The 26,846-nt window shown below is 50.0% G+C and overlaps 1 protein-coding gene across 1 annotated transcript in view; it reads left to right on the forward strand.

The window, feature by feature from the left end:
• Positions 1 to 26,846, forward strand: part of ACSS1 (acyl-CoA synthetase short chain family member 1) — a 66,151-nt gene that overhangs the window by 36,735 nt on the left and 2,570 nt on the right. The window contains exons 3-13 of the mRNA XM_066386951.1: positions 1,196 to 1,395; positions 10,111 to 10,286; positions 10,992 to 11,144; positions 13,039 to 13,186; positions 15,254 to 15,391; positions 18,074 to 18,166; positions 19,271 to 19,383; positions 19,795 to 19,921; positions 20,692 to 20,819; positions 20,915 to 20,978; positions 25,699 to 25,817. Coding sequence (XP_066243048.1) covers positions 1,196 to 1,395; positions 10,111 to 10,286; positions 10,992 to 11,144; positions 13,039 to 13,186; positions 15,254 to 15,391; positions 18,074 to 18,166; positions 19,271 to 19,383; positions 19,795 to 19,921; positions 20,692 to 20,819; positions 20,915 to 20,978; positions 25,699 to 25,817 — 1,459 coding nt within the window. The remainder of the gene's footprint in view (positions 1 to 1,195; positions 1,396 to 10,110; positions 10,287 to 10,991; positions 11,145 to 13,038; positions 13,187 to 15,253; positions 15,392 to 18,073; positions 18,167 to 19,270; positions 19,384 to 19,794; positions 19,922 to 20,691; positions 20,820 to 20,914; positions 20,979 to 25,698; positions 25,818 to 26,846) is intronic.

The raw sequence follows: 26,846 nt of genomic DNA on the forward strand, positions 1-26,846 counted from the left end.
CCGCTCTTCCAGCTTCTGTCTCCACTTCATGCTCTACTCTAGACAAGTGGGAAGCTCCTGGATTTGACTGCCATAGACTCTGATTGGGCTGGGTTTGGTCATGTGCTAACTCCTAAACCAATCAGCTGGTTGAAAGAGATACAGGGTGCTGATTGATGATGGAGGGTAGAAGGGGCTCATGCGCAAGAGGGGAGAGGTGTGGGATGGTGCCAGGGCACAGTTGTCTCCATCCCATGGTACTTAGCATGCAGAGAAATGGGGTGCCCTCACTACCCACTAACCATGTTTTGGGGCTGCATGGAGGGTTGCTGTGCTGAGCCCTCCCCACCCCCACCCCCAGTGAACAGCTGCATGAGACCAGGACCCTGCCTGATGAGTCTTGTTTGGTGCCTGTGTTGATTCAGAGAACTGGGTCTTGGTTTTCCCCCACTGTCTTACTTGTTCAATCTTTATTTTGGAGGTGAATGTTTTGAGAGGCTCAGGGATATAATGATATAGGCTTTGGACACTTGCAATCTGTGAGAAGCCATGCTCTAAAGCAGGGGTAGTCAACCTTTTATACCTAATGCCCCTTTTTGTATCTCTGTTAGTAGTAAAATTTTCTAACCGCCCACTGGTTCCACAGTAATGGTGATTTATAAAGTAGGGAAGTAACTTTACTTTATAAAATTTAAAAAGCAGAGTTATAGCAAATTAAAGCATATAATAATAATTACTTACCAGGTACTTTATGTTGGATTTTTGCTAAGTTTGGCAGAATAAATCTTTATAAAACAACTTACTATAGTTAACTCTCTTTTTATTTATACTTTGATTGCTCTGCTACTGCCCATCATGAAAGCTAGAATGCCCACTAGTGGGCACTAGGGACCAAGTTGACTACCACTGCTTTAAATGAACACAAGGAGTCATTTTATCTCAGCAGTGTGACAGTGAATCTTTGTCAATCCCAGTCTACAAAGTTAAAAACATTGTTTTCTTAAAAGACCTTACAATGCAGCAAGTATTTTATTGACTGCTATCCTCCAGGCACTGGCTGGTTGTGTAGTACTTGCAGAATTATTCCACTCCAAAATTTTCTGAGTTTTGGGCATCTTCCATCTCTCTTTCTCTTTTTTTTAATTTATTTTTTAATTTGTTGTGTTGACATGGTTTTGGGCATCCTCCTTCTCTGATGACCTTCTCTCTGCCACAGGGAATTGTTGGAGACCACGTGTCGCCTGGCCAACACGTTGAAGAGGCATGGAGTTCGTCGAGGGGACCGTGTGGCCATCTACATGTCTGTGTCCCCACTGGCTGTGGCTGCAATGCTTGCCTGTGCCAGGATTGGAGCTGTCCACACGGTCATCTTTGCTGGCTTCAGTGCAGAGTCCTTGGCTGGGAGGATCAATGACGGTAAGCATGTGGGCAGGGGAAGGAGGGTGGAACCCCGAGTTCCCTGGTCCTTATTCCTTGGACTTAGAGTAGAGGCAGACATTAATAAAGTCACATAGACAAATGAGGCACATCGCTGAATGAGCAAATGAGCTGAGATCTGAGTGTGTTGGATTTAACCAGCTGAGGAAGAGAAGGAAGATTCCAGGTGGAGGGAACAGCATAGGTACCAGCTGACTGGTGGGAGGAGCACAAAGCGGTGAGCCCTGGAGTAGGCTAGTATGGTTGCAGAGGGGAAGAGAAGAAACTGGTAAGGTGAGATGAAGCTGGGTGTACAGGGAGGGTCCCTCAGTCATAGCTGAAAGCCTTCCATTGTGAAAATTGATGGGGGACCATCTCTGGAGGCCTACAGTCAGGAATGGGAGTTTGTGAGGGATCTTTCTGTCTGCAGGTGGGTCAGAATTTCCTGGACAGTGTGCAGAACAATATCATTTCCTTTTTTGGGTGTCAGAGAGCCCAGTGTTTGGATAGTACCCCATGTCCATGCACTCTGAACCCTGCTCCAGTGACATTCTAGACAGAGCTCCCCAAGGAGTGTGCCAAAGTTCTGGGGGCCATCAGAGTTCTTTGTCTCATAGAAGACTTGCCTCTGAGTAATGAACAGAGCTAAAGGTTGGAGTTCGCAGGCTCTTGCTGACCACTCTCTTTAGAAAAGGCTGATATTGACTGACCGGTGGTGGCACAGTAAATAAGAGTGTTGACTTGAGATGCTGAGGACCCAGGTTTGAAACACTGAGGTCGCTGGCTTGAGCACAGGCTCACTAGCTTGAGTGCGGGGTCACCAGCTTGAGCATGGGATCATCGACATAATTCCATGGTCTCTACTGGCTTGAGCTGAAGATCGCTGGTTTGAGCTCAAGGTCACTGGCTTGAGCAAGGGGTCACTGGCTCAGCTGGAGCACTGTGGCCAAGGCACATATGAAAAGCAATCAATGAACAACTAAAGTGATGCAACTACGAGTTGATGCTTCTCATCTCTCTCCCTGACTTGTTTGTCTCTCTCTCTCAATTTCTCTCTCATTCTCTCTTGCTGAAAAAAAAAAAAAAGAAAAAAAAGGCTGGTAAGCCTTTCCACTCCCTTTCATTGTTTTCTCCTCTGTGTCCAAGAATTGGTGCTGCCACCTCTTTTCTCTCTCTCTCTCTCTCAACTCTGTAGTGCTCACTATCTTTCAGGGCCTTTGACTTAACATAAATTCTGTAATATTCTTACTATTTCTCCCTTTTCTATTGCAATTGTAATGATTTTAAAATGTACATTTTCTCTCTCTCTCTCTCTCTCTCTCTCTCTCTCCCCCCTCTAAAATGAATAAATAAATAAAAATTAAAAAATTTAAAAAAAAGCCTGACCTGCGGTGGCGCAGTGGATAAAGCATCGACCCGGAATGCTGAGCTCGCCGGTTCGAAACCCTGGGCTTGCCTGGTCAAGGCACATATGGGAGTTGATGCTTCCTGCTCCTCCCCCATTTCTCTCTCTCTCTCTCTCTCTCTCTCTCTCCCCTCTAAAATGAATAAATAAATAAAAATTAAAAAAAATTTAAAATGTACAATTTTGTGGCATTAAGTACTGTATTTCCCCATGTATAAGACGCTTCCATGTATAAGATGCATCTTAATTTTGGGGCCCGAAATTTGAAAAAAAATGTATTACATAAAGTTATTGAACTCAAGCTTTATTCATCATAAAATTCATACAACTCCTCATCACTGTCAAAACTCCCATCCATTAGCTTGTCCTCATCTGTCTGATGATGAATCACTGTCTTCATATATTGCCTTGTCCTCAGTTCCATCTATGGCATTTGAAATGCCACACTTCTTTTTTTTTTATTTTTATTTTAATGGGGTGACATCAATAAATCAGGGTACATATATTCAAAGAAAACATGTCCAGGTTATCTTGTCATCCAGTTATGTTGCATACCCATCACCCAAAGTCAGATTGTCCTCTGTCACCTTCTTGCCACACTTCTTAAATGACTTGACCATGATCTCAATCTTGATGTTATCCCAGGATCTTTTCACCCAGGTACAAACTTCTCCTATAGTTGGTTTCTTCATTCTTCCTGCTGGTGTCATATTGTCCCCAAAAGACTTCATCCATTTGTTCCATTCATCTCGGCAGCTTTAAAGGGTTTGTTGATGCTGACATCAGGTGGTTGGAGTTGGGATGTCAAGGGTCCAGGTATGACAGCAGGTTTTGTTTTTTGCTCTGCGGAAATCTTTGTGTGTTTTTGTTATGTGTGCCCTGAACTAATCAAGCACCAATAGGGCAGGTTTGCATAAGAGCCCACCTGATCTCCTCCTCCAAACTTTCTCAAACCGGATCTTTATTCCATCCTGATCCATCCAACCCTTGTCATGAACATGGACAACCACTCCTCAAGGAATGTCTTCTTTTGGCATTGTTTTGTGTTTGAAAATCAGCATGGGAGGCAGCTTGGTTCCGTTGGCACAACCAGCTAGAACAGCTGTATAATGGCTCTTTTCATGTCCACTTGTCTTCACAGTTACAGTTTCCACCCCCTTCTTATCAACAGTTCTGTTACTTGGGACATCAAATTGAAGGGGGACTTTGTCCATATTTGCAATCTGTCCCAACTCAAACTGATGTGTCTTCTGATATTGAATGAGAAAATGATGAAATTCAAGGACCTTCTGCTCATAGCTTTCAGGAATCTTTTGTACGCATGCTTAGTCCATTCTGTTTCATGAACCTGAAGCACCAATTGTGTCCTCCTTTGAAATCAGTAACTTCTTTTTCATCAGCAATTCTTCTTGCCTCATGCTGAACCATCTTTGTGGACACAGGAATTCTAACTGCCCTTTGCTCTTCAATCCATAGCTTCAGTTCCCTCTCTACATCAGGCCATTTTGCTGACTTGCCTCTCATGGCCTTCTTCTGCTGTGGTGTTTTCAGTAGGGTTTCTTCTTCCCGTAGCCAGTCTCGGATTGATTTCTCAGTTGGAGGAGGACCAAACTTACGTTCAGCAGCATGATTTCTAGTCACTTTTGCAAACTGGATCACTTTTAACTTGAATTCAGCACTGAACGAAAATCTTTTCTGAGCCATTTTTGGGCAGATGGTGGCAAAACTTAATATACCGGTAACAAGTGCAATACAATGAGCGCAAAGACAACAAGTGCGAAAAAGCGGGAAATGCAAGTAAAAAAAATCTATAACAACTTTATAAGACGCACCCACCCAGTTTTTAGACCCCAAAATTTTTCAGAAAAGGGTGGGTCTTATACATGGGGAAATATGGTACATTCACAATGTTGTGCAAGCATCAGCATTATCTTTATCTATTCCAGAACTACTTCCTCACTCCAGATGGACTCTTCATATCCATTAAGCATGCACTCCCCTACATCCCCCTCAACCCAGCCTCTGACAGCCACTTATCTGTTTTCTCTCTATATAATTTGCCTATTCTGGACATTTCATATAAATGAACTCACAGTATGTGGCCTTCTGTGTCTAGCTTCTTCCGCTAAGCATAACGTGTTCAAGGTTCATCCATGTTGTTGGAATGTGTATCAGTACTGCATTTTTTGTGGCTGAAGAATGTTTCACTATATTGCTATACCACATTTTGTTTAGCCATGCATCTGTTGATGGACATTTGAGTTGTTTACACTTTTTGGCTATAGTGAATAGAACTGCTGTGAATGTCTGTGTACAAAAACACCTGCTTTGACTAATTGAGTATATACCTAGGTGTGGAATTTCTGGCTTAAATGATGATTCTGTGTTTCACTTACTGAGGAACTGCAATCCTGTTTTCCAAAGGAGCTGGTCTGTTTCCAATTCTGACCAGCAATGTATGATGGTTCCAAGTTCTCAAAATTCTCATCAATGCTTGTTATTTTCCGGGTTTTTTTTGTTTGTTTGTTTTTTGTATTTTTCTGAAGCTGGAAACGGGGAGGCAGTCAGACAGACTCCCGCATGCGCCTAACTGGGATCCACCTGGCATGCCCACCAGGGGGCGTTGCTCTGTTGCAACCAGAGCCACTCTAGCGCCTGAGGCAGAGGCCACGGAGCCATCCCCAGCGCCCGGGCCATCTTTGCTCCAATGGAGCCTTGGCTGTGGGAGGGGAAGAGAGAGACAGAGAGGAGGAGGGGTGGAGAAGCAGATGGGTGCTTCTCCTGTGTGCCCTGGCCGGGAATCGAACCCAGGACTTCCGCACGCCAGGCCGACACTCTACCACTGAGCCAACCAGCCAGGGCCATTATTTTCCATTTTTTTAAAAAAAATGTTATACCTATTCTAATGGGTATGAAGTGGTATTGCACTGTGGTTTTGATTTGCAGTTTTGGAATGACTAATATCATTGAGCATTTTTCAAGTGCTCGTTGTCCATTGTTGTTTTCTTTGGAGCAAAGTACTTTGCCCATTTTTTATTGGTTGTGTGTTTGTTTTGTTGTTGAATTGTGAGTGTTCCCTATATATTCTGGATACAAGACTTTTATAGATATGTAATTTTCTGTTATTTTATTCCATTCTGTGAGTTTTCTTTTCACCCTTTCTGATAGTGCACAAAACTTTTAAAATTGTAATGAAATCCAATTCATTTTTTCTTTTGTTGTTTGTGCTTTTGCTGTATTTTTTTTTTAACGAATCCATTACCAAATCCAATGTCATGAAGATCTGCCTCTATATTTTCTTCTAAGAGATTTGTAGTTTTAGCTTTTACATTTGGATCTTTGACCCATTTTGAGTTAATTTTGTATGAAATAAAAAATAATGACCTGACTTTAATCTTTGACCTGTGGCTGTCCAGGGGGACCAGTGCCCTGTGTTGAAGAGGCTATTTTTTCACCCATTGAATGTCTTGGCACCCTTGTGACCATGTTTGTAAGGGATTATTTCTAAGATCTCTGTTCTGTTCTATTGCTCTAAATGTCTGTCCTTACTCTAGTTCCAAATGGTTTGATACTAGCTTTGTAGTAAGTTTTGAAATCAAATGTGAGTCTTCCAACTTTGTATTCTTTTTTCAAGATTGCTTTGGTGGTTATTATTTGTCCCTTGCGTTTTCATATTCATTTTATGATCAACTTTTCCATTTCTGCAAAAAGGACTATTAGATTCTGGGAACTTAGCACAAGGGGATTTAGTAGCTGGATACTGGGGCAGTGCCCAGACCACAGGAATCCTGAACAGCCATGCCATGGGAAGGCAGGAGCTGAGGCTCTGAGGGCCTTAGTAGGGGACACCACTATAAATTTGCTCCAGAACTTTGTCATTACAATTCCCAGTACTCTTCAGTCTCTGTGTCTAGCTATTCAGATGTCAGGTTCCTGGGAGCTGGACCCTGGGGACGAGTGTCTGTATGCTCTCGGGTCAGTGAGGGAGTGCTCTGTATGGCTGTGTAATTATTGCTGAGTAATATTTTGGTGTGTAATAAACTATCGCACAACTTAGAGCTTATAGTTCATGATTCTGTGGGGCAGGAGTCAGATGGGCACAGGGAATGGCTTTTCCCTGTTCCATGATGTGTGGGGTGTCAGCTGGGTTGGCTTGAATGGTGGGGGCTGCTAGTCAGGCATTGTTTTCTCTTTGTGTGGCACTTTCCACTTGAGTGATGGGTGCTTCCTCACAGTGTGGCAGCCTCAGGCAGCCAGACTGTCACACACACAGTGCTGCATGGCTCCAGGATAGAGGAAGTGGACACTGCCAATTGTCCTGAAGGCCCAGCCCAGAATACACATAGCATCATTTTAGCTATTCTCCAGTGGTCAAAGCAGTCTAGCCATTCCAAATTCAAGAGAATAGGACCTAGACCCTACTTCTCCATAAGAAGTAGAATGAGACCAGGTCAAGAATTTACAGCTATCTTTAATCTGCCCCTGGGAGGGAGGGAGTGTGAGCATGGCCACCAGGGTCTCACCATGAGTTGGGTGGCCACCTCAAGTAGTATGTACTATTTTAGAGTTCTGGTCCCCTGGCCTGGCTTCCAGGTTCTGACCACTCCTTCCTTTATTCTCTTGCTTTAGGGGGAGGAAGAGTGGAGAGAGAGGGAAGTGTGATAGCGGGGAAAGGGGTATCAGGAGAATGGCTCTAGGAGAGGCTGTGGAGCCAGAATAATGGCCCATAGAGCTGTCTACTGCCTGAGCCCCCAGAAGCTGTGACTGTGTTACCTAATGTGGCAGAAGGGCTGTGCAGATATAATGTTCCTTAAAATGGAGAAATTATTCAGGTGGGCCAATCTAGTCACATAAGCCCTTAAAAAGAGAAAACTTCCTCTGGCTGGAGGCAGAAGACATGTGGCAGAGGAGAGATCAGAGAGGCTCAGAGGGTGAAAAGGCTTGACTTACCTTTGCTGGCTTTGAAGGTACCAGGGTCACAAGCCCGGGGATGTAGATAGCTCTTGAAGCTGACAGTGACCACTGGCTGACAGCAAGGACATAGGGACCTTAGTCCTGTAGTCACAGGGAACTGAGTTCTGCCGACACCCTGAATGAGATTGGAAGCAGGTCCCCCAAGAGCTTCCAAATGAGAACCCGGCCCCCTGATACCTTGATTTTGGCCTTGAGACTCTTAGGACAGAACCCTGTGGAGTTTACCTGGACTACAGAACTGTGAGCTAAAATATTAGTGTTCTGGCCTGACCTGTGGTGGCGCAGTGGATAGAGTGTCGACCTGGAATGTGGAGGTCTCAGGTTTAAAACCCTGAGGTCACTGGCTTGAGCACAGGCTCACCAGCTTGAGTGAGGGGTCACTGGCTTGAGCGTGGGATCACAGACATGACCCCATAGTTACTGTCTTGAGCCCAAAGGTTGCTGTCTTGAGCCCAAGGTCACTGGCTTAAGCAAAGGGTCATGGGCTCAGCTATAGCCTCCCAGTCAAGGCACATAAGAGAAGCAATCAATGAACAACTAAGGTGCTGTAATAAAGAGTTAATGAGTTAATGCTTCTCATCTCTCTCCCTTCTGGTCTGTTCCTGTCTGTTTGTCTGTCTGTGTGTGTGTCTCTCTCTCTCATTAAAAAAACCAAACACGATAATAATAATGTTCTGATATGTGGTAATTGGCTATGGAAAGCATAGAAAACTAATACAGATGCTGATACCCTGCTCAGAACCAGGAAGGGAAATCAGCTCCTCCAAGAGAAAGCATCAGGTTGATCCTGCCTGCGCCCAGATGCCACGCACTCGCTCTGTGCCCCTGCCCAGCTACAGGGAGCCACAAGACGATATGTGCTCCCCACACAGCTCCTGGGGCTGTGGGAGGCTGAGGAGGAGCTAAAACCCACGTAATAGGATTCTAGCATGTTGGATGGGCCAGGCCAGTGTTTTCTCTTGGGGATGGGGAGGTTCCTGGAGAAGGGTCCCTTTGCACCTGCTAGATCATCTCCCTTCCTTCTCCTCAGGGAGCTCACATGGACCAGTCTTAGCTCTGGGAGTCATAGGCCTGGAGAGGCTCTGACAGGCTCTACCCAACATAATTTGTTTTCATAAAGTGACCGATGTCAAGGCCCCAGGAGACGAGGGGCCCCAGGTATGCAGAGCCAGATGGCACTGCCCGGGCACCCAGGAAGTCTAGATTATCTCTGTGACCCCTGTATGATTATGCTGACTCATCCAGCTGCAAAGGCCTGTCCAGAGAATTCTTCAGTGGCCCTCAAAGCAACATCATTTCCGGGTTCTTAGAAAGAAGAAAGAATGTGAAAACAGACCCCGGGACGAGAGTTTCAGCTCATTTAGGAAGTGGTCCTGGGAAGTGCTGTGGGGCGGTGGGGGTGAGGCTGGGAAGAGGAGTCAGGTAGGACCAGCTTTCACAGTGGGTGACCCGAACTCAGTCCCACAGGGAGACCCTCTAGGTGATGGAACCATGTGTCAGGATAGCCTCCCACCCAGGGCCAGGTACTCATGCTCCAACTCTTGAGAGTCACTTGTGAAGGGCTGCTGGAGTTAGAGTAATTCCCCGGCACTTCTGCCTGTGGCTCCCCCCCAAAAAAGCCCTTGATGCAGAGTGATGTGCTCAGCTCTTCTTTAGGGAACCATATAAAAACCCACTGTAGCCTGATTCTTCCAGGTCATCCAAGTCAAGGCACAGTGTGGAGGGTCATTTCTCTGTGGTCCTGAGGCCTAGTTGTGTCTGTACCTGATTTCCCTGTTGTGGGCCTACCCCTGGGTTGACCATGGACACTCCAGTCAGTCTGGCATTGCCCTGGGCCTGGCTGAGCCTGGTTGGGTCACTGAAGAGCAGGTGTGGAGCCTGCAGGGCCTTCACTGAAGGGGAGGGTGGGGCCAACAGCTCCCGGCATCCACCTGGGCTGTGGCCTCTGGTCTTCAGCAGTTTGGCCCTGGATGGAGCAGGGGCCACACAGAACACATTGGTGCTTGGCCTCTGCCTTCTGGCGGCTGTGGCAGGGGTCATTGTGAAGGCCTCTCACCTGGGAAAGCCTCCAGGGCAGGTAGGAAAGGATGGTGGAAGGCTGGAAGAGTTCAGAGTTACTTATCTCCAGTTTCTTCCTGCTGCTCTTCAGACCTGAGAAAAGGTCTGGCACTTCTGTGTTCTGCACAAAGATTGCAAAGTAGGCTCATCCTTCACTTTTTGGTTGACCCTTTTACTTGATGTTCGACCTTCCTATGCCTGGAATGTGTGGCTGCCATTGTGGGCTGTGAGGGTCAAGGTGGGGAAGAAACTAATCAGAAATGTTTATTCTCTGTTAGCAAAGTGCAAGGTAGTTATCACCTTCAACCAAGTACTGCGGGGAGGGCGCGTGGTGGAGCTGAAGAAGATAGTGGATGAAGCTGTGAAGCTCTGCCCAACCGTCCGGCATGTCCTGGTGGCCCACAGGACAGACAACAAGGTCCACATGGGGCATCTGGATATCCCCCTCGAGCAGGTACTGTTTGAGGAGGAGAGGTTATTACTGGGTTAACTGGGTCTGGGTCTTGTCAGATTGTGGTTTTGAATCTGGGACCCCCAGGGGTGTCTAGGGTTCCCCGTTCCCCTGTGGTATTTGAAGGGCTTTCATCCTGGTTGGGAAGATGGAGCTCAAATACCACAAAAATAGTGAAACAATTAATGTAACAAATGGCTAGACCAGGGGTCAGGAACCTTTTTGGCTGAGAGAGCCATGAACACCGCATATTTTAAAATGTAATTCCGTGAGAGCCATACAACGACCCATGTATGTTATGCGCTATCCAGTAAAAATTTGGTGTTGTCCCAGAGGACAGCTGTGATTGGCTCCAGCCACCTGCAACCATGAACATGAGCGGTAGGAAATGAATGAATTGTAATACATGAGAATGTTTTATATTTTTAACGTTATTATTTTTTTTATTAAAGATTTGTCTGTGAGCCCGATACAGCCATCAGAAAAGCCACATCTGGCTCGTGAGCCATAGGTTCCCAACCCCTGAACTAGACTAATCCCCTTAGGTGTTCTCTGCATCTGGAATTGAATGTGGGCAGGCCAGAGAACGTGCACTCTCTCCAGGCTGCCAGGCCTGGCAGCAGCCGGGGAGAAGTGTTCTCAGGGAGGCCAAATGGAGGGGAGAGGCTCACTGTCCTGAGGGGGGTGTTTTTGTCTTCTCCCTTACAGGAAATGGCCAAGGAGGACCCTGTGTGTGCCCCAGAGAGCATGGGCAGTGAGGACATGCTGTTCCTGCTGTATACCTCCGGGAGCACCGGGATGCCCAAAGGCCTCGTGCACACCCAGGCGGGCTACCTGCTGTACTCGGCCGTGACGCACCGGGTACGACCTTGGCTGTGGGTCGAGGGTGGGAGGTTTTCGCCTCCCTGGTGGAAATGGGCAGAGGGCTAGATGGGGCTGGATTTAGGGCTAGTGCTCCTGCTGCTGTAAAGCAGTGCCTGTGGGTGTGAGGGTTCCTGCTTTTCCTCAGCACTCTCAGGAGCAGGGCTGCTGTGGGTTGTGCCACTAGTGCAGTGGAGTGTGTTGGTAGGGGTGCCATGTTCCTGTCCTTGCTGAAGGAGTCCAGACCCCAAGCCGGGGTCTCACTGCTGGTCTTTATCCCTTTGCACCCACGCCTGTGTTGTGCGTTGGCTTGAAGGCCTGCAGGAACCAGGTGCTCATGGCCCTGCCTGATGCGCTCACAGGCAGGGCCACATCTGATGCTCTGGCCCTGGACATTTTGGCCTCTGGGCCCCTTCCTCTATTAAAAAAAAAATGTTAAGAATTATATTTTGCAATGGCATTGGTATAAGGATGACTTTATTAGTATTATATATTAAAACATTTTCTTTTACTTAAAAGATCATTTTATTTTCTTATGACTTTAAAAGAATATAAACTGTTTTTTGGGGCCCCTAAAAGTATTGTGATCTCTAGATCCTGCTTAATGGAACCATATTTTAAAAGTAAAAGCATTTACTTTTATAAAGAAACTTAAATTTAGTACCTGGGAATTATATTACAGTGAGCCATCTTTAGGGTTTATAAAGCAAATGCTATGACATGTTTTTTTTTAATTTCAATAAATAAATTTAGACATCTTCTCACTTAAATGGGGGGGGGTGGATTGCAGTTTAACATGGTTCCCTTGGAAACTAGCTGACTCTTTCCAGGTGGGATTGGGTTTTGATATACTCTGTGTGGACCAGACTTTCTCCGTTGCAAAAGGCAAAACTCCGTTCCGGCAGGTGCCAGCAGGAAAGGGAACTGTCTGGCCAGGTGACTAGAAAGCCCAGGCCCATCCAAGCAGGGCTTGGGCACCAACCTGGGTAGTGGTATCCTCCCTGCCTCGGGCCTCTTCTGTGCCCATTAGGCTCCCACATTCTGACTTCTGCAGCTTCACCATCGTGTGTTTTTCTTTCTCTAGCTGTCACCTGATGTGCAAACATAGGTCCTATAGCTTACTTTTGCCCCTGGCTTTTTTTTATATGTCTTTTAAGCCTTTTATAAGCTATCGGTTTCCCTCTGTCCCTTCCATCTGCTTGAACTTTGTTGCAGCACCTGGCCATTCATCCCTCTCTTTTGCGTTTCCTGAGAAGGGCGTTAGATCCGAAATGGGACCAGGCTCAGGCCGGACCCATTGGTAAGGATGAGGGAGACACCCATCTCTCCTCTCAGGTGCTTAGAAGCTGATAATGCTTTTCTTGATCTTTTTTACTTTAATATATATTTTTAAAGTTTTTAAGGGATTTAAAAAATTGTGGCATAACTGAGTGTTCTTCAACCACCAGTCCGTGGACCGGTGCCAGTCTGCCAGAAATTTTGTTACTACGTGAAGGTGGTTAGCACTTTTGTGGGTTGGCATGAAATTTCTGGTGGACTGGCAGTTGAAAAACACTGATACAACTTAATGCAGAAAGATGCCCTTATACGTACCACTAGATAAAGTGTTGCCTGTGCGTACATGTGCGCATGGGGCATCTTCAGCCCCCAGCAAGATCCCTAGTGTGATCTCCGCGTACAGATTAGCGCTGTGGAGCTGGGGCTCACCATTCTGAGGTCTGGATTCTTTCGCTGTGTTCTGGAGAGTCCGTGTTATTGCTTGTACCAGTAACTCTTGTCTTTTCCCTTACTCCAACTCCACTGTCAGCCAGTGGAGCGGCTGTTATAGAACACGCTTAGTGACATGTGTGAATGTGGGTTCATAGGCTTCTGACAGCCTGTCCTGTTTCTGCAGCTTGTGTTTGACTACCGGCCAGGCGACGTCTTCGGCTGTGTGGCTGACATCGGCTGGATCACTGGACACAGCTATGTGGTGTATGGGCCCCTCTGCAATGGAGCAACCAGTGTCCTTTTTGAGAGTACCCCAGTTTACCCTGATGCTGGTGAGGCCTGGAACTCAAATAGGGTCCTTTGGGGGGAGCTTGAGGAAGGAGGAAAGGTTCACAGGAGCGGGGAGTAGAGGCCTTCACTTTGGCCTGGCTGTGGTGCGTGGTCCCATGGCGTAGTTGCTGAGCCATGGGCCCTGCCAGGTGGGCCAGAGCTAGGCCTCAGCCACAGGGAGATTGGATGAATGACAGAAGAGGCTCTAACTTGGTACTTGAAGCCATCTCAGGACCACTCCAGGCTTCAGCTTAAACTACCTGCCTCGGGCCTCCCCCTGAGCCCTGTCCCTCTTACCTCTGTGGAAACCTGACCAGATCCAGACCTTCCTCAAAGCCCAGGCCAACTGTCAGCTTCCTCTGGTCCCCAGATGGAGGGGGTTTTCTGCAGCCTGCTACCTGTTCCGTAAGATGAGTCATGTGTAGCCTGGAACCACCTCCAGGAATTGATTTCACTTGGAAGATGGGATCTTCCTCCCACACAGCACAGTGTCCCCAAGTATTTATTTTAGTGTACTCCAGTGGTGGTGGCCCTGCCAGGCAGCTCTTGCCCAAGCATCCCACAGCACTCACAGCTATGTGTGTGGGACGTCCCTGTCACCTCCCCTTGCTCCTCTCCAGCCTCCTGGTAGCACTGGATGCTCTTTAGGAAGAATAGGTAGGGGGCACGGGGCATAGCTAGGGATTAAGAGCCATGTCTCAGGTACGGCCACTTCAACCTCTTGAACCACAGCTTCCTGTCTGTAGAGCAGTGGTGGTGAGTTGAGGGTGGAGGGTTTCTGGGAAATGAGGTGAATGCATGCCAGGTAGTCTCCCTGCTCCCTGGGACACATATGTTTGTGGCCTGTCTACATGTGTCACCACTTCAGAGACCATTTAAGTGCAACTGAATGTAAGTTCTATTTAATGCTACATGGGTTATTTATTATTATTTTGTTTTAGTGAGAAAGAGAGAGAGGGACAGACAGATTGGAAGGGAGAGAGATGAGAAGCATCAGCTTGTTGTGGCACGTTAGTTGTTCATTGATTGCTTTTTCGTATGTGCCTTGACCAGGGCACTTCAGCTGAGCCAGAGACCCCTTGCTCAAGCCAGCAACCTTTGGGCTCAAGCCAGCGACCATGGGGTCATGTCTATGATCCCATGCTCAAGCCGGCAACCTTGGAGTTTCGAACCTGGGTCCTCAGCATCCCAGGTTGATGCTCTATCCACTGTGCCACCACCTGGTCAGGCTAAAATAGTTTTATTTATTTATTGATTTGAGAGAAACATGGATTCATGGATTTGTTGTTCCACGTATTTATGCATTCATTGGTTGAATCTTGTATGTGCCCTGACCAGGGATTGAACCCACAACCTTGAAGTATTGGGACCATGGTCCAACCAAGCTACCCGGCCAGGGCCTACATGGGTTATTTTTAAATTTGCAGTAACATCTTTCTAACTGATTGCTTCACTGTGTCATTCGGGGTACACTACGTGGGTGTAACTGTCCAGAGCCAGCCTGAAGGGGGGTGTGCCGGGGGATGGCTGGCACAGGGAACCCCTTCCCAGAGGTGTCCCTGCCCAGTTCGTGATGGGTGTTGAGTTCTGTTTTTGTAAACAGTGCAGGTATTTGCATGTATCCAGCGTCCAGTATTGTTGACTGATTGATAATTAGGTTAAAGTAGACGCTGTCGCCTGACCAGGTGGTGGTGCAGTGGATAGAGCAGACTGGGATGCAGAAGACCCAGGTTCGAGACCCCGAGGTCGCCAGCTTGAGCGCGGGCTCATCTGGTTTGAGCAAAAGCTCACCAGCTTGGACCCAAGGTCGCTGGCTTGAGCAAGGGGTTACTCAGTCTGCTGAAGGCCCACGGTCAAGGCACATATGAGAAAGCAATCAATGAACAACTAAGGTGTCGCAACGAAAAACTGATGATTGATGCTTCTCATCTCTCTCCGTTCCCGTCTGTCTGTCCCTATCTATCCCTCTCTCTGACTCTCTGTCTCTGTAAAAAAATTAAAAAAAATAAAAATAAAGTAGACGCTGTCTGGCAGGCTGTGAGACTAACTGAATTGGGGCTTGTCCGTAGGTCGGTATTGGGAGACGGTGCAGAGGTTGAAGATCAATCAGTTCTATGGTGCACCGACGGCTTTCCGGCTGTTGCTGAAATATGGAGACAGCTGGGTGAGGAAGTATGACCGCTCATCCCTGCGGACTCTGGGGTCAGGTGAGCACCGCCCTGCAGCCCGAGAGGGGGTGCATGTTGTCCATCCAAGCCACTGCAGGCTCTGAATGTTTTCATCATGAAAGTTACATGGCCATGTCTGTGCTGACGTCAGACAAGGCCAGGCTGCGTCGAACAGGAAGCGGAGGCCTGTCAGTCTCTGCCCAGAGCCCACAGCCATTAACAGTTTGGCGCACAGCATTCCAGATGCTCTCTGTGCCCATCTTTGTCACGGGCTTTGTCTGTCCTTACTGTGAATCCTTACCAGCTGCAGAAGGTGGGGCCTGAGCCCTTTCTCTGGCGGTTGCCCCGTGGAGGCCAGCTGCTGTTCACAGAGCACTCCCGTGATGCTGCATGGTGATAAATGTCATTCTGTGCTGCACTGCTCTCACTTCATCTGTTTCCTGGCAGGTGGTTGTGAGATCAAAGGTTATCTCCATTTTTAGTCTTGATAGAAGCTGCCAAGTCACAGGAAAGCTTTTGGGACAGGTGAGATGGGGTTAGTTCAGAGGGTCCTGGGGAGCCCTGCCTGTTCTCCCTGCTTTTCCTGATGTGTTTCGTTTCTGCCCCGACACGTGTTGTCAGGTGTGGTCAGGAGGGAACACCAGGCGGGAGGCCCTCCGTGCTCCTTGCTGAACACACAGATCTGCTTGGTGGTTTTTCACGGGATGTCTTTCTGCCAGCTTTGTCTGTGGAAGAGGGAGCTCAGCGATGCTGTGTCCCTGTCATTTGTCAGGATGAGGGTGTGCAGTGCTGGTGCAGGACTTGGGGCCCTGGTCTGCCCTGCCCCCCTTGCCTACAGGGCCTGCTGCTCCCCCTACTCCAGTACCCTGACCCTCCTGCAGGCCTGTCTCTGTGCTGCTGCTTGGGATTGCCTTGGCTGCTCTGGACCTTGGGCTTTTGGCTGTCGGGTGAACTGTGTGCTTTGTACCTGGGCAGGGCCAGCTCGGTGCCGAGCTCTGGCTGTGCTCATAGCTCAGGGCCGTTCTAGGCACTGGATTGGCCCTCACAGCACTGCAGGCTTTGGCTGTGCTGACTTCTTTTAATCTTGCCTGTCAGCAAAATCCGGGTCGCTCCAGACTTCTACCCCAAGATAAATATTTCTCAAAAGAAATTTTTTAACTTTCAGTTTTTTAAGTAGCACATAGGTACAATATAATTGTAAAACGCTAAACTTGGTGACTTGTGGCGAAAGCTGATGTCCTCCCTGAGTGCTGCTCCAGGGGACCTGCTGCGTGCCTGCCTTCTAGTACGTTCTCCAAAGGTACATTCCTGTGCAAAGACTCAGCTCAGCATGGAGGCGGTTTCTTTATCATGAATGTGATCACACTGTATTATTATAATGTGTTTATTTTAACTTAGCAATAGGCAGAGCTTTCCATATGGTTCCGCCACTTTGTTTGACAACTTGCTCACACGCTCCTGTGTGTGTTGCTGTGGTCCTGGTAGTCATGTTCCTGTGGTTGGTTGTTGGGGCTGTTGGCGGTTTAGAGCTACAGGGGCATCTTCCCTGCCTCCTGTGGGCATGCGTGAGTGCAGCGGCAATATACCACCCAACCGTCCACCTGACCAGCATGGAAGACCCCAGTCAGGGCAGGCCTTGGTTCACTGCTGCATTCTGGGTGGTCCTGAGCAAGAGCCAACCAGCAAAAGAGTATTTTAGTATTTTAGCAACAGGTTTATGTCTAAACCTGCAAGTTCTGGCTGAATGCTAGTCTGGTGTGGGTGTTTCATTAGTGTTGTATCATTGTGTTAGGATTTCAACATAAATGTGGGAGGCATACATATACATTCAGGCCACAGCAGGTAGACACTGAGAATCAGCAGTAGAGTCATAGGGTATAAGCACTTTTCCATTTTCTATTGAGGTGTAAAATACAGTGAAGTGCACAGATGTTAGGTTCAGCTTGAGAACTACTTATATATATTACCACACTCAGATCAAGCCATAGACATTTTCAGTCCCTGGTCCGGAGCCCTCAGATATGGCTGCTCTCAGCATGGGTTGATTTGCTTGTTCTTGGGCTTCATATACATGGGTTTGTGCTGCCTGCATTCTCTTGTGCCTGCTGCATTTGCTTTGTCCCTGATGGGCATCCTGGTGGCTTATACTCCGTTTCACACTGTGTAATATTTTACTGCATGAATACACCACTTTATTTCTTCATTCCACTCTTGGTGGATAGTGTTTTAGTTTTCGGCCACCGTGAACATTCTTGTACGTGTCCCATTTTCAATGGACGGAGGCCCTCATTTTTATGGGGTGTGTGCCAGGAGTGACATTTTTGAGTAATAACATAAATTTATATTAACTTTAGCGTAACCTTCCCCAAAGAGTTAACCAAAGTAGTTGTGTAGGGTGTATGCACTTTTAAATATTAAGAGAAATACCCAAGTTGTTCCCTAGAATTGCGGTCCTAAGTTACATTCCTACAATGCATGTGGTAGTCTTTTTCCTACATTCCTGTCCATTTTTTAATTTTTGACCCTCCAGTGGTGAAACTATCTCATTATTATTTGTATTTCTTTGCCGTCCATAACGCGACAGATCTCATTGCTTTTTCAAACCTCCTTTTACGCCCTTCAGGAAAATTATATAGCAGTTTCCTCTTAACAATCTGCTCCTTTTGGTTTCATGTATATTGAAGTCTCTTAGTATTTTTTCTTCTTTCATGTGTTGTTTAGTGGGAGAACCAATCAACCGGGAGGCCTGGGAGTGGCTCCACAATGTGGTGGGGGACCGCAGATGCACCCTGGTGGACACCTGGTGGCAGACAGGTGAGAGCACCTCCCAGGAGGTGGGGTCAGGGCACCGGGCTCACAGGTGGGCCCCTCCTGCAGCAGCCGTGCTCTCACGCCAGCGCCCTGAGCACACACAGCTCAGCGCCACGTGTGGGGCTCAGACATGAGGCTGTGATCCCGCACTGCAAATGCCTCGGCCCTCAGCAGACGTGCTTGTGGGAAGCCTGGTGTGGAGCTCCGAGGCAGAGCCTGGCTCCGCAGCGAGTTCCCTGAGCCTTGGTTTCCTCACCTGTAAAATGAGAGTGGTCCCTCCAGGCCCCGGATGAGGAAGGAATGAAATGATGTCACTAGAGCATGTTGTCCACCCTCCAACATGTCGTTGAGCACTCACGTGAGTGCTCATGTTCCTCATAGGGCCGCTGTCTGAATGCAAGTCCGTGTGATGAGGGTGAGCCCTGTTGTTTATGGGACTGTAAGTTTAAGTCTGAATTTTAGTGGGCAAAGGAGTTCCTGTGGTGTTTGGTTTAGCTCTGCTCCCTCTTCTTGGGTATCTGACTTACTAGGATGTTTGGAGCAAGAGAGCACCACTGCGGTAACTGGGGTCTTGTCGTCCTGGAAGCCAGAGGTGGGACGTCCCTAATGGCTCGTCCTCATCCACTTGGGGGGTACAGGACTAAGATTACTGCTGAGTCTCATGGAGTATTTTCATGAAGGCTGACAGAAATAATGTGAAAACAGAATGTGTGGGTGTCTTTCTGTTGCTTGATCTGTGGACTGGGGTGCTTCTCCCTCATCCTCTGTGCAAGTGGGTGCCCCCTTCCCGCTGACGCGGGGGCCAGACAAGCAGGGCTGGAGCAGGAGAGGTAGCGCCTGCCAGGCTGCGAGGCCCTGGCGCCCGGGACTGAGCCCTGTCCCCGGGCCCTGCCCCCACTCCACAGTGGAGGAGACTGGTTTTGCCTCAGAGACAAGTCCTTGTGAAAGTGGGGGCCATTTCCATGCCCCAAGTGGGCAGGTCCACCCACCTCCCACTCCGTGAGGGCAGCAGCCAGTGTGTCTATCCCAGATTCTCAATGGCGTGGCCTGGACAAGCACGCCACTAGCCCCTGGCCCATTGGCGTTTCTGCCCTGTCACCCCCACAGAGACGGGGGGCATCTGCATTGCACCGCGGCCCTCGGAAGAAGGGGCGGAAATCCTCCCAGCCATGGCAATGAGGCCCTTCTTTGGCATTGTCCTAGCTCTCATGGACGAGAAGGTGGGTAAGGGCCCCCCAGAGGTGACTCCCCCCTCCATGTGTACCCCGCTGAACCCCCTGGTGCTTCTTTCTGCCTTCCTGGCCTCCATCATCCACTCACCAATGTCACACACACCAGGGTCTGGTAGGCGGCGGAAGGTGCCTGTGTCCTCGTGCAGCGTGCAGTGCAGAGTCCCCTCTTAGAGACACAGTGGCTAAAGTTGGCATGTGGGGCAAGCCCAGGTTCTCAGAAGCCCTCTCAGCAGGCCGCTGTGTTCTTTACAGAGGAGAAAGCTTGGACACTTCCTTCAGAGCACACTTGTCATGTTTCTGCCTCAAGCCAAGCAGTTAGGAGAATGGTGCTGATTCCGTTGTTTGCGTCTGAACCAGAATCCGTGCCTATCCTCACATGCTTGTCTTCCCGGTCTGCAGGGGAAGGTCATGGAAGGTGGCAATGTCTCTGGGGCTCTGTGCATTTCCCAGGCCTGGCCGGGCATCGCCAGGACCATCTACGGAGACCACCAGAGGTTCATGGAAGCCTACTTCAAGGCTTATCCAGGTGAGATGGCTACTGTAGGTTGTGTCCTGCCTTTCCACACACTGCTGGAGCCCTGTCCTCAGAACGTCTCCACAGTAATAGTAGTTGTGAGTGTAGTACCGATTAAGAACAGGCACTTTGGAGGGATGAGTCTGAGTCCTCTCCCCTCCCCCTTTGCCTCCCTGATGTTATGTCTGAAATGGGGAAAGAGTCACCTCAGGAGCCTTCATTGATGTTTTCAGTTAAGGGTTAAGTGAAGAGCACACAGAGCACTGAGCGCATGGCCCATGCTGTGTACTCTTTCCGTTATTAGAAAAGAAGAGTGAAGAAACCACCTTGGAAGACTGTCACAATGGCTGAAAGTTTCTTTCTGGCTTACTTCTTTTCCCAGTTTGCCTTTGCGTTAGTGGGTTGGAAGTTTGCACAGGCAGTGTACCTGTTGGAACCCGTAATCTTCCATCTCAAGCCTGTAAATGAAACTCACGTTTTGAGAAGCTTGAGTGTGTTCCTCGTATGTCTTCTCCTCCCAAGACCTTTGCTGTCTCTATTGCGTTCTGCTCCTTCAGAGCCCCGCTCTTTCCCTGGCACACAGCCAAGTAGCACGTCTCGAGAGTGTCCCCAAGACAGGCTCAGGGAAGGCAGCAGGCAGGATGTCAGCAGTGCAGGGCTTCAGAGCTTTCTTGTGGAGAGTGAGGTTGGGACAGACTCCCATTGTGTCCGTTAAGGAAGGACTAGAGCCTGCTAGGTCCTGGTTTGGAGTACTGGGTCTGAGCTCCCTTGCTTTGCCGCAGGTTACTACTTCACTGGAGACGGGGCTTACCGAACCAAGGAAGGCTATTACCAGATCACAGGGCGGATGGACGACGTCATCAACATCAGTGGCCACAGGCTGGGGACCGCAGAGGTCGAGGATGCGATGGTGATTACAGGCCGTATTGACTTCAGATTGGGAGCTGTGATTTGCAGTCAGGGTGTTCCACCTCCCACATATTTTGCCTTTCCTGTTCTGTGCAGGCTAGCCACCCTGCAGTGCCGGAGACCGCTGTCATTGGCTATCCCCACAGCATCAAAGGAGAAGGTGAGTGCCACAGAAGGAACTCCTTGGGTCTCTGGTCTCACTCCCATCACAGCACCTCTGTAAGAAGAACAGCCTCTGGAGGAGGGGTGGCAGAGTGTTTATGGGGGAAGCTGTTGGTTTTCTCTTTCAAGTGCAGATTTTAGGTGAGGGGGCTGAGTGGCATGGCTGTTTTTGTTTTTTTATTTATTTACAGAGACAGTTAGTTAGAGAGAGGGATAGACAAGGACAGACAGACAGGAATGGAGAGAGATGAGAAGTATCAATCATTAGTATTTCATTGCCCGTTGTAACACCTTAGTTGTTCATTGATTGCTTTCTCATATGTGCCTTGACTGCGAGCCTTCAGCAGACCAAGTAGCCCCTTGCTGGAGCCAGCGACCTTGGGTTCAAGCTGGTGGGCTTTTGCTCAAACCAGATGAGCCCGTGCTCAAGCTGGCGACCTTGGGGTCTCGAACCTGGGTCCTCTGCATCCCAGTCCGACTGTGCCACCGCCTGGTCAGGCTGAGTGGCATGCCTGTTAAGACTAAGGTCCTATTTCTGAGATTTTCTGGCTCTGCTGTCCTTTAAGGACACTCATCCGCAGGCAGCCCTGAGCTCTTTGGTTACAACTGAGCTTGGGGAGGTCGCTGCTCTGCCCATGGTAACTCTGGCAGCCCTGTTACACAGGACTTAGGATGAAATGCCCTGCCCTGCTCAAGGCGTCTCCTCGCACATGCGCATGCACAGCACCCTGGCCAGCTTACAGCTACGCTGGCAGGTCAGAGTGTGCCTGGAGTGAGCTCTCTTGCTGCTCTGGGACTCTTTCTAGAGGCGTTTGACCTGTGGTTCCCAGTGCACGGCGACATGTGGTGGGGAATGCAGAGCAGTGATCAGAATTGTCTTCTTTGTCGAGGATACACTTTGTTCCCAAGTCTGTTGGTTTCTAAGCAGGTGGGTCTGGGAAGGGGCAGGGTCACCTGAGTGTTGTAATGCCAGGTGTACAGTGGCCACACTGGCCTGGCCTGTTGTGACCTGGACACTCAGGATCCTGCGCTGCACTGCTGCCTGCCGAGTGGTCCTCCTGCTGTCAGGGGCACTCTGCCAGGTGTGTCCCTGAGCCACCTGCCTCCCGTCCACACTTGTGTGCCGCTCTTCCGTTATTTGCTCAACACTTTCTCTAAATTGACCCGTAGTGAAAAGTAATATTGTTTCAATGCTCAGTCGCCATGAGAAGCGTGCACCAGGAGGCTGCCTCCCTTTGGTAACAGGAGATTGGCATGTGTGGGAGCTACCGGGGGCCGGAAGCGGCGGAGGTGGGCAGGCCTCACGTGCGGGAGCCGCCGGGGGCCGGAGGCGGCGGAGGTGGGCAGGCCTCACGTGCGGGAGCCGCCGGGGGCCGGAGGCGGCGGAGGTGGGCAGGCCTCACGTGCGGGGGCCGCCGGGGGTCGGAGGCGGCGGAGGTGGGCAGGCCTCGCGTGTGTGGGAGCCGCCGGGGGCCGGAAGCGGCGGAGGTGGGCAGGCCTCACGTGCGGGGGCCGCCGGGGGCCGGAAGCGGCGGAGGTGGGCAGGCCTCACGTGCGGGAGCCGCCGGGGGTCGGAGGCGGCGGAGGTGGGCAGGCCTCACGTGCGGGAGCCGCCGGGGGTCGGAGGCGGCGGAGGTGGGCAGGCCTCACGTGCGGGGGCCGCCGGGGGCCGGAGGCGGCGGAGGTGGGCAGGCCTCACGTGCGGGGGGCCGCCGGGGGCCGGAGGCGGCGGAGGTGGGCAGGCCTCACGTGCGGGGGCCGCCGGGGGCCGGAGGCGGCGGAGGTGGGCAGGCCTCACGTGCGGGAGCCGCCGGGGGCCGGAGGCGGCGGAGGTGGGCAGGCCTCACGTGCGGGGGCCGCCGGGGGTCGGAAGCGGCGGAGGTGGGCAGGCCTCACGTGCGGGGGCCGCCGGGGGCCGGAGGCGGCGGAGGTGGGCAGGCCTCACGTGCGGGAGCCGCCGGGGGCCGGAGGCGGCGGAGGTGGGCAGGCCTCACGTGCGGGAGCCGCCGGGGGCCGGAGGCGGCGGAGGTGGGCAGGCCTCACGTGCGGGAGCCGCCGGGGGTCGGAGGCGGCGGAGGTGGGCAGGCCTCGTGTGTGGCTCGCTCCCATGTGCAGCTCGCAACACTGCTTCCTGGCATCCTCAGTGACGGTGAGACTGCCAGGCCTTCTAACGTCTGCCAGGCTGGTGAGGGGAGAATTTGTATATAATGGGTATGATGTTGTATATTTTCCTGATCTCTTAAAATTTCAGCATCTGTCTATAATACATGAATAACCCATTAACTGTCTGGTTGAACTCTGAAGCCATCTGTGAGAGCTGTGTGCATTTGTCTGTCCACACTCTGTCTGTACTTGATGTCACCGGTGTGCTGTGCCTCTGCCGTCGTCCTGTCTCACCTGTCTCACCGTCCTGCGCTGAGCCCTGCACGCCTCCTCTCCGGGCTCTCAGCTGGCTCCTCCTCCCACATCAAGGCTTTCCCGACTTGGCTCTGCTCAGAATTCAACAATCCAGGCTCATTTCATTCCCATCTCTTTAGAGATACAAGTGGCTGCAGGGGAGGTGCCAGCTGGGATGCTGGGAAACACCAGGGCAGCATGTCCAGTGTGGTCCCACCAGAATGTAAAAGATGGCTCTGAACACCCAGAAGTTAACTTGCAAATTTGGGTCTGGAGACAGCAGCCAGCAGCCCCTGGAAGCCTCCTCACTGTGGGCTTTTGTCATTCAACCCTGACACAGCTGTGAGGCAGGGACTGTGAGCTCCCCATTGTGCGTGCGGAGAGCCCTGGCACAGAGTGGCCGAGCCAGGGTGGGAGCCAGAGCAGCCCCTGACCCTTGACTGAGCTGCCTTCAAAGGGAGGAGTGGGGGGGGGGAGGTGCAGTCTTATATACTTCTACAGTGTTTTCATTTTTTTAGTAATCAGTGTTGCTTCGGTGGTTTTATAATTTTAATTAAATCCATAAGAGACATCTTCCCAGCCAGCTCTGGTGTCAACACTGTCCCTTTCCTCTGAGTCCCCATGGTGTCGGCCTAGACCGTCTAGAATCTCAAATACAGGAGGAGAGAAAAATGCAGACCTTCCCCTCAAAGATCTCACCACCTAGTACAGTGGGCATGAGGACCCACGGCTACGTATTCATAGCAAGTGCCACAGCTACAGTCGGGGGCAGAGTCAGGAAGGGCTTCACAGAGTGCAGGGTAGCCGAACTGGGTCTTAAGGGACGAGTAGGAGTTTGTCAGGTGAAAATGGGAGGAGGGCTTTCAGGCAAAGGCTGTAGGTCTCTACAGATTGGAGCTCATTCAGGGAAGTCACTTCTTAATTATTATTTTATTTATTTATTTTTATTTTTTTACAGAGACAGAGTCAGAGAGAGGGATAGACAGGGACAGACAGGAACGGAGAGAGATCAGAAGCATTAATCATTAGTATTTCATTGCGCGTTGCAACACCTTAGTTGTTCATTGATTGCTTTCTCATGTGTGCCTTGACCGCGGGCCTTCAGCCGACCCAGTACTCCTTGCTGGAGCCAGCAACCTTGGGTTCAAGCTGGTGGGCTTTTTGCTCAAATCAGATGAGCCCGCGCTCAAGCTGGCGACCACGGAGGTCTCGAACCCGGGTCCTCTGCATCCCAGTCCGACGCTCTATCCACTGCGCCACCACCTGGTCAGGCGGGAAGTCACTTCTTAATGATGTAACAAACATTTGTTGAGTACCGGCTCTGTTCCAGGCACAGTTATCGATGCTGAGACACAGCAGAAAGGGAAAGGGGCAGAAGTCCCTGCTCCCTAGAGCTGACATGCTGTAGTGGTTGGGATTAGAGGGGAGGGACAGACACAAACAATAAACATGATCTGTGAGGAAACTATGTAGTATGTTAGGGGTACCAGAGGGACACTTCATTAAGATGGGGTGGAATTGGTATGGGAATAAACAGACAAAGGAACAAGGAGGAGGGCTACACACCTATAGCAACTTTGTACATGAGAGAGGGGGACACTGCAGGTCGGAGGGGAAAAGGGCAGACTGTCCAAGATGATGCTGGGACAAGTGACTCTGCTATGGACAGAAAATTGGATTGGATCCTGATGTCATACCATATACAAGATTATCCTAGATCAATTAAAAAGAAATGAATGTGGAGACCTGTGCGAGCGGCGGTAAATCTTCTCTGGAACATGGCAGGATATCGACAGAGTGTCTGCTACAGTGTGGGATGGCCATTGTGTGCACTAGATTTCCTGCTGTGACAGAGCCGTCCCTCATTGGCTCACGTAACTGAGCAACTGCATTTTTAACTTAATTTAAATTCAGATAGCCACTGTAGCTACTGCTTACAATGTTGGATGCATACATACAAAATTAGTGTGTGTGCCATGCTCCCTTAACGCCACCTCATGGGAGCTGAGAGTAAATCTCCTATGACCCATATTACAGACTTTTTTACAGGTGCTAGGACAGGGTAAGTCCTGTGTCCAAGGTCACATGCAAAGCCAGTCAACAACAGAGCCAGGTGACAAACTCTCGCCCTCACACACCTGCCCAACCACTGGGAGGTGTGGAGGAGCTGACAGACCTGTTTCCACTGGAATGCATTTTTGGGGATGCAGCTAAGGAACCAGCTGCTGCCAGGTCATCAACATGTGACTGGAAGTCCTCTGAATTCGTGGTGACTTATGTGCAGCACTCCGGCTGACCCACCCCCAAATCTCTCCTTCCAGTTCCGTTTGCCTTCGTCGTGTTGAAAGATGACACAGGTGACTCGGATGTGGTGATACGTGAACTCAGGTCCAACGTGGCCACCAAGATCGCCAAGTACGCTGTGCCTGACCATATTCTGGTAAGTGGACTTCTGCTTCAGTTCAGCTGCACTGCCTGTCTTAGGCCATCATCTTCCCTTCCCACAGGTAACATCGCAGCCAAACTGACACTAGCTGTTTGGTTTCCTAGGTCAGTAGTCCCCAACTCCCGGGCCGTGGACCAGTACTGGTCCGTGGGCCATTTGGTACCGGTCTGCAGAGAAAGAATAAATAACTTATATTATTTCTGTTTTATTTATATTTAAGTCTGAACGATGTTTTATTTTTAAAAAATGACCAGATTCCCTCTTACAATACATCCATCTAGGACTCACTTTTTTCTTTTTTTTTTGTATTTTTCTGAAGTTGGAAACGGGGAGGCAGTCAGACAGACTCCCGCATGCGCCTGACCGGGATCCACCTGGCATGCCCACCAGGGGGCGATGCTCTGCCCATCTGGGCCGTTGCTGTGTTGCCATTCTAGCACCCAGGCCAAACTTTGCTGCAGTGGAGCCTTGGCTGTGGGAGGGGAAGAGAGAGACAGAGAGGAAGGAGAGGGGGAGGGGTGGAGAAGCAGATGGGCGCCTTTCCTGTGTGCCCTGGCCGGGAATTGAACCCGGGACTCCTGCACGCCAGGCCGACGCTCTACCACTGAGCCAACCGGCCAGGGCTAGGACTCACTCTTGACACTTGTCTCGGTCATGTGATACATTTATCCGTCCCACCCTAAAGGCCGGTCCGTGAAAATATTTTCTGACATTAAACCGGTCCGTGGCCCAAAAAAGGTTGGGGATCACTGTCCTAGGTGGTCAGTAAGGGTGGCAGATATATTGTCAGACAGCGCGGGGCAGAGGCGCAGCAGAAGAAGTTTGCACAGCTCGCCTGTACAGGGGGTAGTGCTTGGCAAGATTAGATGCTCTTTTACTTTGGCATATGGAGGTTGGTTGCAGGAACAAAAGAAAATTAGGGATTTTAAATAGAGAAATCTGAGGGAAGTACCAGAGTCCCTCAGCCCCTGTCTGGTTTCTGAACACTCTCCCCGTGCCGGCAAAGGAGCCGCTGCCAGGCCC

The sequence above is a fragment of the Saccopteryx leptura genome, chromosome 5, assembly GCF_036850995.1.
Source record: "Saccopteryx leptura isolate mSacLep1 chromosome 5, mSacLep1_pri_phased_curated, whole genome shotgun sequence".
NCBI classification, from domain to species: domain Eukaryota; kingdom Metazoa; phylum Chordata; class Mammalia; order Chiroptera; family Emballonuridae; genus Saccopteryx; species Saccopteryx leptura.